This window comes from Trachymyrmex cornetzi, unplaced genomic scaffold (genome assembly GCF_001594075.2).
Source record: "Trachymyrmex cornetzi isolate Tcor2-1 unplaced genomic scaffold, Tcor1.1 scaffold807, whole genome shotgun sequence".
NCBI classification, from domain to species: Eukaryota; Metazoa; Arthropoda; class Insecta; order Hymenoptera; family Formicidae; genus Trachymyrmex; species Trachymyrmex cornetzi.
The window spans coordinates 53,455-62,969 of record NW_017300144.1 but is presented as its reverse complement, the minus strand read 5'-3'; the positions used below and the strand labels follow the sequence as shown (position 1 = coordinate 62,969).

The 9,515-nt window shown below is 37.4% G+C and overlaps 2 protein-coding genes across 2 annotated transcripts; one reads left to right on the top strand and one right to left on the bottom strand.

The window, feature by feature from the left end:
* Positions 1 to 2,757: 2,757 nt before the first annotated feature.
* Positions 2,758 to 4,014, bottom strand: LOC108768555 (uncharacterized; the record flags this gene model as incomplete). Its single annotated transcript, XM_018519022.1, has 1 exon — positions 2,758 to 4,014. A coding segment is annotated over one exon (567 nt), but the record flags the coding sequence as incomplete, so codon positions are not given.
* A 4,195-nt stretch (positions 4,015 to 8,209) lies between these two features.
* Positions 8,210 to 9,230, top strand: LOC108768554 (uncharacterized). The gene is made up of 2 exons (XM_018519021.1): positions 8,210 to 8,655; positions 8,720 to 9,230. The coding sequence occupies exons 1-2, from the start codon at positions 8,210 to 8,212 to the stop codon at positions 9,228 to 9,230; spliced, it is 957 nt and encodes a 318-aa protein (XP_018374523.1).
* The last annotated feature ends 285 nt before the right edge of the window (positions 9,231 to 9,515 follow it).

The window sequence follows — 9,515 nt, the reverse complement described above, 5'->3', positions numbered from 1 at the left end:
TCAACAGCAAAAAATCGCCGAGCACGCAAACACGAGTCTAACCTTTATGCCTCTCACATAAAAACAACACATGCTATATAGTCAAAACTGTGAACATACGATCGTGACGAGTGTACCAACACAACAAAAAAAAATGTTGAAATTAGAGTGTACAGAGCGCGCGAAATTCAAAAAGTCACCTTACTTTTTGATCACACCTCGTATGTTATGAATATATTTGGATCTAAGTGAAAGCTTTATTTATTAAGTAAATTTAAAAGTAAATTTTAACATACATATACAATTACCTTTTCTTGCTTTTTCGTTTTTCTTGTTCCTTCATTTCTTTATATTATCTGTATCTGTATTGTATCTATTTCTGTGGGTGTGTATACATGTGTGCGTGCGTGTGTACGGGTATGTTGATGGCGGATCAGATGGATGTGTGGATGGATGTACGTGCGTGAGTATTTATAGACATGTGGTAGTATGTACGGATATGCGTGTACAGGCGAGTATGCATACAGGCATACATGTGGATTTATCGCTGCAACATTGCAGGTATTAGAAATTGTAATATATAATACATATTATGGCGCAAGATAACATAACATAACATAACATACTATAACATTAGTTCTTTTTCTGCACTTTTTTTATTTATATCACAATTGTATTTCAAATTATATTCAGTAATAATAAAATAATTATTTTTAATGATAGTTGCAGATACATTGCGCTGCAATATTGCTACGACATTACAGCGCAATCTTGCTAAAAAAAGACATTTTTATGCTCCATGATATTGCAACAAGGTTACAAATACATTGCGCAATCTATATGCAATATTACAACATTGCAATGTTGTGTGATATATCTGCAATCATTTTGTAATCTTTCTGTGCTGTGTGGGTAGTGGTTTTCAAGAAAAATGAAAGGAATTAGAAAGGACTGAAAATATAGTTAAAAGAAGGAAAAGAGGTATAAAAAAAGCATAATATACACTGTACAGAGCAAAGTTAGTATTCATTATACTTGTGTCTTCATGATGTATTTTATTTTCTTTTCAGAATAACATTTTCTTTCTCTCATGAAAAAGGAAGGACTCATGGAAATAAAAATAAAACAAAAAAGAAAAAAGTATAAAAGGAAGCATAATGTTATATTCCCATACAGCGTAGAAAGATTGCAAAATGATTGTAAATATATCTCATTGCAATGTTGTAATATTACAAATAAATTGCGCGATGTATTTGCAATTGTTGCAAGTCATAGCGTCATAAAAATGTCCGCTTTCAGTAAGATTGCGTTGTAATGTAGCAATGTTGCAGCGCAACGTATTTGCAACTATTATTAAAAATAGCTTTTTTATTATTACTGAATGTAATTTGAAATACAATTTGAGATATAAATACAAAAATGCAGAAAAAGAACTAATCAATATATATTTTATATTATGTATAATTTTATATATAATTTTATATATAATTTAATATAATTATTATATTTTATACTTAACTGCAAATTTTATATGTAAGTATATATATATTTTAAAGTTTACGTATGTATATGGACATATAATATATCTACACTTCTTTGCAAATATACAGAGTGTCTCACAACTATCGCATTTCTTCTTAAAAACGTATTTTTGAGGTAATTTTGAGACGAAAATCCTAATATAAAAATGTTAAGGCTACAATAGTTTTTGAATTATAATTGGTTAAGAATAGTATGTAATTCAAAAACTATTATAGCCTCGAGATTTTCGTATTAGGATCTTCGTTTTAGAATGTTCAAAAGAATTGAGAAATAATAATAGAGGCTATAAAACTAAATGATTTTTTACTTATAAGCATTTATAGTTAGCCTATAATTTAAAAAATTATTGTAGTTCCGATATTTTTGTATTAGGATTTTCGTCTCAAAATTACCTCAAAAATATGTCCTTAAGAAGAAATGCGATAGTTGTGAGACACCCTGTATATTTTACACTTTATGCACGTGCGCCTATTTTATACATATTCGTAATTGGTAAAATGGAAATATTAAGAAACTCCACGCAATCTATTTCATTTTTTTGCAATATTCAGAAAATTTTTTTAATCCAAATATTTCAAAAAATTATGATAATTGAGTATAAAGTTTGAAAAATCTTGTTGCGCTGCGGCTATGACATATGTTTCAACGAACACTATAATTCTTAAATTAATGGAAATAATTAACAATCATATAACGTGCAATTGACGTATGTTTCCATATGCGCAATCCATTACTCAATAGCCAAAATCTTTTTAATGTCTCTGTAACAATTTGTAAAATCTTGCGCCGTAATATGTATTATATATTACAATTCTCCTAATACCTACAATATTGCAACGATATTACAACGCAATCTGCAATATTGCAACGTTTCTGCAATGTTACTGCAAGTTTCATATCCCTATATATTATACATATTTGTATATACAGAATGTTTTCAAATTCGTACCCATAAACAAGATACGGTACTTTATGCTAAAACAAGCAACTATTTCCTTTTGCAAAGGAAAGGTTACGCCTGACAAGTGGTTTTTGCAGAACAGCAGATTGAAGTTATAAGAGTAAATGCAAAAAATTATTTATCGAATGTAATTTTACTATAGGAAAAAATTGTTCGTTTTAGTATAAAACACAACTTTTTCCTTTAACAAAATTACGTCCGGTAAGTAGTTTTTGCAAGAGAGCAGGTTGAAATTAACAAATAAACATAAAAATTATTTATCGGACGCAATTTTGTTAAAGGAAAAAGTTGTTTATTTTAGCATAAAGTTTCACGTCTTATACTTCGTGGGCGCGAATTTGAAAACATCCTGTATAAATGTTAAAAGCTTAGTAGCGCGCATGAAGCGCGCACCTGTTATGTTCTAGTATCGCAAAAAAGCCATTTCTTGTATGTTATATCTCAGTTATTTTAAAAATCTTATATATGTGCTAAAAACATTTGGCTTGTGGCGTTAATTTCAATATGAAAAGTCTATAAAAATGTACCTCATCTGATTCAAAGTAATTTCTTGCTGTAAACTGTAGTATAATCTTTTAAATCATGTAAAATATTTTGATTTTGGCAATGATGTAAGGTAATCGGTCACACACTTTCATGTGATAAAATTAAACTGTATTTCTCTATACATATAACGTTAGCCTGTTGTTAGATCTTACGTTTCTTTCTCGAATAAGCTGTAAGAAAAGACACGATGTTCAAAGGTCACATAGCACAGATTTTTCATGTAACGAGTATCGTGTATTGCGTCTGATTGGTTACGCAATCGCGCATTATGCGTTTTTAATTATATATGCCTCTGATTGATAGTTAAATTTGTGCGTCGTTTTAATTAATACATGATTAACTGTTTTGGCGTGGATTCGTAAATTGTTTCTTCGTATTCATAACATAAATATCTTTAACAGGATTTTGTCATAAAGTGGTTATTTCGCGATAAATACCAAAATGGTAGACAATAGCGCGACGAGTACAAATGTGATGGAATCAGCACCGGCGGTGAAATCTGGTAACTCGGGCGCCGTGCCATTCTCGTAATATTGATAATTTTTAACGCCTACGCGTGATCGAATAAGACGGTAGTTGGGTATGTTGATATCAACGCGATTATTTAAGAAGTTTTGCAACATATTGGTGACGCACCAAAAATTGCCGTCTTCGTCAAATGCGAAACTGTCGGGCCACTGCGTCAATACATGATCGCGCGATATAATTCGTTGACCGACGGTAAAGGATCGTGTATTCTTGGTATCCCACATAGCGATGGCGTCGTCAGCTAGTAGACCGAAATAAAGTACGCCAGTAGACGACATCACCATACCGTCCGTTTGCGAAGTCTTCCGTCCAAGTTCCTTCACGTATTGATCGATATTTGACAAATTGTTCTTCAGAGCAAGTACCGGAATCGAATATAGATGAAAAGAAGATAAAGGCGAATAGTAGATTTGTCTGAAACAAATTCGATTGTCGTTCGTTAGAAAATCATATTCAAATTTCGATATAGAAAAGTATTATGTTTACAATACTACAATGACAACGAATTTTAATAACACAATAATAATTAGTAAGTGTCGTGGTGCGTGGTAGCGCTGTGGTAAGATTGTAGGAAGTTAGGTTAGCGCGAGTTGGCACCCCCTCTTGGGCGCCGAGCGTAAGGTTAGGCAGAATGACGACTCGTCGTCGACGAGAGCGCTGTTACATGCCACGTAACTATTGTCGAGTCACGCTTTAACATAAAGTTTTCTACACATATTTTCCTAGACATTCCTGACTATGCTATTTCCGGCTGTTCATCTTAATTGCTTCACCTATCGTTTTTTTTCTTTGACCCTTATTTTTATGTCTTCCCTTAAGTGCCCTTTTGAAATTTAGTCTTACAAATATTTTATGACTCATGTCAGAACGGATTGTTGAGTTATCGACACATTCCTTAGTTTCCTTTACCCCTTTCACGTATATTTTTGGTACTCGAAAAATCTCACGTCATTGGTTAAAATTGATAGAGAGCTCCACCTCTTTAGTCGAAATAAAGATCCTTCTAGCTCTGTTTAGTCAGTCTAATTTCATAAGCCGTACTTATAACATCGTCTTTTGCTCGCTAGTTTGTAAGTTTGTATTATCAAATAAAGTCTCATCAAGAGACAGTTGTCGAACCATTTATTTCATATTGCCACGCTTCGGCTCGTAACAATTGGTGGCAGCTGTACCTAACTGTCGAGAAGATCACGGCTTGAAACAATCTTGCTTTGGAATAATTTTCAAGTAAAGATCAATCAACGAAAAGACATATTGTCACAAGAAGTCTGAATCGAGAAAACCTCACAATTCTGTAAGGACATTGAGGTAGAAGACTGGAGGCTGACGATAATTTTCTTTTACTGGCAAATGCAGCAGATACATTACCATTCCTGCAGATCGAATATCACAATAAAACTCTAGTGGAGTACATACTGCAATAGCTTGCGCTGATCTCCATCTGAAGAAAAAGTGTTAAAGATCCATAGTATCGCAGACATTAATGGGACGAAAACAGCGAGGAAGCGGCATAAGCATCTTCAATGGAACATGACAGTTCCTTCTGGACGGAACCGGCTGCAACGACAAGACTCCCAACACTTTTTATTTGTTGGACGTGGACGGCCAACACATAAAAAAGCTTATCGAGTTTTGAATATCTCACTGGACTTCGAACATCTCAGTCATCGAACCTTCGACCAACAGCAGACATCTTTGGTCAACCATGCTGTATATTGTACTACTACTGTAAGTCTTTATGAACTATCGTAATCTTAGCGTACATTATAAGTCGGATACTTCGGACGAAAGTAATTTGGTAGATAGCTTCGAATCTAGTAGTTATAATATAGCGGTTCTAGACCACAGACACAGTCGCCTGGCTGCCACCAGGCGGCGCTGGCGTCGCGATTGCGAGATGAGCTTGTTGGAGGGGGGGAGGGAGCACATAGAGAAGTAAAAATGTTGCGTAGAGAAAAGAAGTAAAAATGCAAAATGCTCACCTGATATCCCCATCCCCCGCTACCTCCACCGCAACCGCAACCACCACCACCTAATCGTCCTCCCCTTAATCAATCCATTCACGCAGTTTCTTCAACCCAAGCGGCAATCTGTGCCGCGTTTACCTCCTCATCAGCCTCTGCTGCCACCGCAGCAAAGTATATCACAAGAAATTGTAATAATTCCTCCTCATCAGATAAATCGAGGAAGTCAAGCATGAATAATTCGTCACTCGTACAAAATGCGAAATTAATAATCGGGAGGTTCTCGTCAAGCTCATGCTCGACTTCCTTCTCCTTTTCGGTGAGAGCATCCTCGCCGACAAAGACATTTTCGCCGGCCTCCATGAGAGGGACATCATCCTCCCCCTCCACATCATTTCGTTCAAAATTATAGGACTCTCTGAATTTCATTTTTAAACGTTTAAAATACAACACCGTTAATCATACATCGTTTGTAAGTATGTTCCTGCACTAGACTGCACTAGCACTCTCTTTCTCACTTTCAACAAATATCAAACATATACTTGTCTCACTTCAAGTTCCAAAAATGTACGCTAGTTCAGAGAGAGAGAGAGAGAGAGAGGAGAGAGAGAGGGGAGAGAGAGAGAGAGAGAAGAGGAGAGAGAGAGAGAGAGAGAGAGAGAGAAGCCACAGAAATTAAACAAACCGTTAAATACAACACATCGTTAATTATATATCGTTTTAAATATAACTAATGCATCCACGCGCGGACAAGACGTGGACAAGACTGACGCTGAAAAGCATTCTTCGCTGTAGCGAGACTGCCCAGGATCTATCTATGGCATTTATCTATGGCAGTCAGTGTATATAAAAATAAAGTCAATCAAAAAGTGTTGCCGCGAGAAGATCGACATGATAAGTTCTGAGGCAGTTGCCTTTGTTGTGCATAGAGCATCCGGCTATCAAATGTTACCATTATACGCATTGAGATATTAAGCAGCGCCGCCGCCGCCGCCACCGCGGACCCCGCGCCCACCCCAAAATGTGTTGCGGGCCGTAACCGCGGACCACACGCATATCCAAAATGCATCGCGGTACTATGACGCGGATAAGATATTTTATCTAGGAGATCGGTGACTCATCATCCGGCTGCTGAACGAAGCGCTGTCAATGAGGGGTAGATGATGAAATCATGCTGCGTTCTTTCTTTCAAGGCCTTTCAAGAAGTATCGATAACGATATTTACCATCTTTTTCTCGATGCGTTATGCCGCCTGTTGCGACTCATGTGCATCTTATACTTACTATCTTTTCTCTCATTGCTGCTTCCTATGTGACTCCTTTTACTTATTCTTATACGCAAAATATATACATATACATATACATATATAATTTTTTATTTATATTGTACTTATTCGATTATATTCTAATAATGCTTTTAAAGCGAGCGCAGCGATATTATCAGACGCGATGATATCATCGATCGCGATGATGGTGTCGGCACATGTAATATAATACCACGAAGAAAGTAGGAAGGAAAAGAAGGAATAAATATCGCAAAGATGGAAGGAATGAATAATTTCAAACGCTGAGACATACAGTTTAAATATTCGTTTATTTTCCATATACTATATATTATCATTCATAGTGTAACTAATAATTCACATTTAATATTCGAATTTTTATCATAAATCTCACGCTAGGTGTTTGCCACATCGTATTTGTTATGTAACGCGTCTCGCGATAACATCAATGTAATTCAATACATCAAAAATGCTACGTTTGTAATTTCGCAAGCGTCGATGGCTTTATTAGATTTATTAATAAAAGATTTTTCAAGGACATGCCACGACAAGTCACAACATGTCACAACATGTTTGGCGGTGACATTATCGATGCGATTTGATATAAATGCAACGTTGCCAAATAGTGTACATGTCACGTGACCAGATTTTTCACGAACATTCGACATGTCACAACATGTTCGAATGGTGACATCATCATCAATGTAATATGATACAAATATCACGTGACCAAGTAAATGATATAAAATGAGAAGATTTAGACACACCGCGTCATTAGTCAACGCAACCGATAATATGGAGAGCGATTTGATAAAGGAAACGGTCCAGCTGAATACTAGAAAAGAGTACGTCGCATGGGAACAACTATGCGACGAACTAATAGAATTTATAGAAGAGCAGAGTCGTACCAAGCGTCCGCGCCTCGCCATTGGACACAGACAATCTGTGGTGGCGAGGATCACGAGGCTCGAGAGTTTGAAGGATTCGGTGCGTGGAAGATTTGTGCATGTGGTCGCCGGTTACGGACTTCGATGGCGTGAGATCGAAACAACATTCGAGAGTCGTATAGTGACAGGTGCGGTGATAAACTCTAATCACATCGAGTCGCGGCGGTTTTTGGAAGACGCTGGCAATGTAGTGCTAGAGAGAGTGCGAGACGCTGTAGAAAGACACGGCAGTGTAAAAGTGAACACAGCGTTCAACTTCGCAATGAAGGATAAACGTGCTAATAAAAGCATAATTACAAAGAACAGCGAGTTATACAGATGCACCGATATACGCGAGTGGTACGAACGGCACGTCGTTGAGCCTATCTTGGCATTGCTCGAAGAGTTCCAGGAACGCGATAGTGGGTGGGCGCTGTCGCGAATCCTCAATTTGACTGTTAACGTGAACAAACTAAACCCTATGCGCGCGGGATGTCACTTCGAGGTGCCGCGAGAAATTATGCTGAAGAAAGCAGTGGTCAGTGTGAAATCCATGGACAATGCGTGCTTCGCGTGGTCGGTGGTCGCCGTTCTGTACCCCGCAGAAAGAAACGCAGATCGGGAATATTCGTACCCGCATTATACAACAGTATTGAATCTCACAAACATTGACTTTCCGATGACTTTAAAAAACATTTCAAAATTCGAACGTTTAAACGCTGTGTCAATCAACGTGTACGGCATCGAGAATAAGCAGATCCTTCCTCTACGACTCACAGGCGACAAGAAGGAGAAGCACGTCAATCTCCTGTACCTGCAAGATTCACGCAACAACGGTATAGGTCACTTTGCGTGGATAAAGAACCTGTCGCGCCTTGTGAGATCGCAACTCACAAGAATGGAGCACAAGAAATACTTTTGCGGCCGGTAAGTATAAGAAATGAAAAACAAAAAAAAGTATGTGAAAAAAAAATTATTTCTCTATTTACAGATGTCTTCAATATTTCGGATCGAATGAAAAATTGCAGACGCACGAAGTGGACTGCCAAAAATTGAACGATTGTGCTATCTGCCTGCCGAGCAAGAACGATAGGTGGCTCGAATTCAGCAAACATTGCAACCAGGAACGAGTGCCGTTCGTCGTCTACGTCGACCTGGAGTGCGTCCTGCGGAAAATGGAGCACGACAAAGAAAACGCATCGTCGTACGAGTATCAGCGGCATGAAGTATTCAGCATAGGATACTACGTGCGATGCTCGTACAACTCGTTGTCATCTTATCACTTTTGTCGCGATGAAAACTGTATAGCATGGTTCGCGCGACAGCTCAATGATTTGGCGCATCGCGTCAAAGATATTATATCCGCCAATGTGCCCGTGGAAGCTTTATCTAAGCAGCAATGGGAGGCGTACCGCAGTGCGACGCGTTGTCATATTTGTGAGAAACCGTTCGCGCCGGACAATACGCGGGTCCGCGATCATTGCCACTTAACCGGTAGATAACGCGGTCCAGCACAATCAAATTGTAATCTTAATTACAAAAATTCATTTAATATTCCAGTTGTATTTCACATTCTTGTCGGGATATGACGCGCACTTTATAATTAAAGAAATAGCTACGGCGTACGACGGTCATGTAGATATACTACCGATAACCAAAGAAAAATATATTTCGTTTACGAAACATGTCGATAGCACCAAAGACAAAAATGAAAAGAATTTTCAAAAAAATTGCGTAAAATTAAGGTTTATTGATTCCTATAAGTTTCTAAATGCAAGTCTCGATAA

Coding starts and splice junctions, on each gene's coding strand:
- LOC108768554 (XM_018519021.1), top strand. CDS start 8,210: ATGCGCGCGGGATGTCACTTCGAGGTGCCGCGAGAAATTATGCTGAAG. Junction 8,656..8,719: donor AAGAAATACTTTTGCGGCCG/GTAAGTATAAGA, acceptor CTCTATTTACAG/ATGTCTTCAATATTTCGGAT.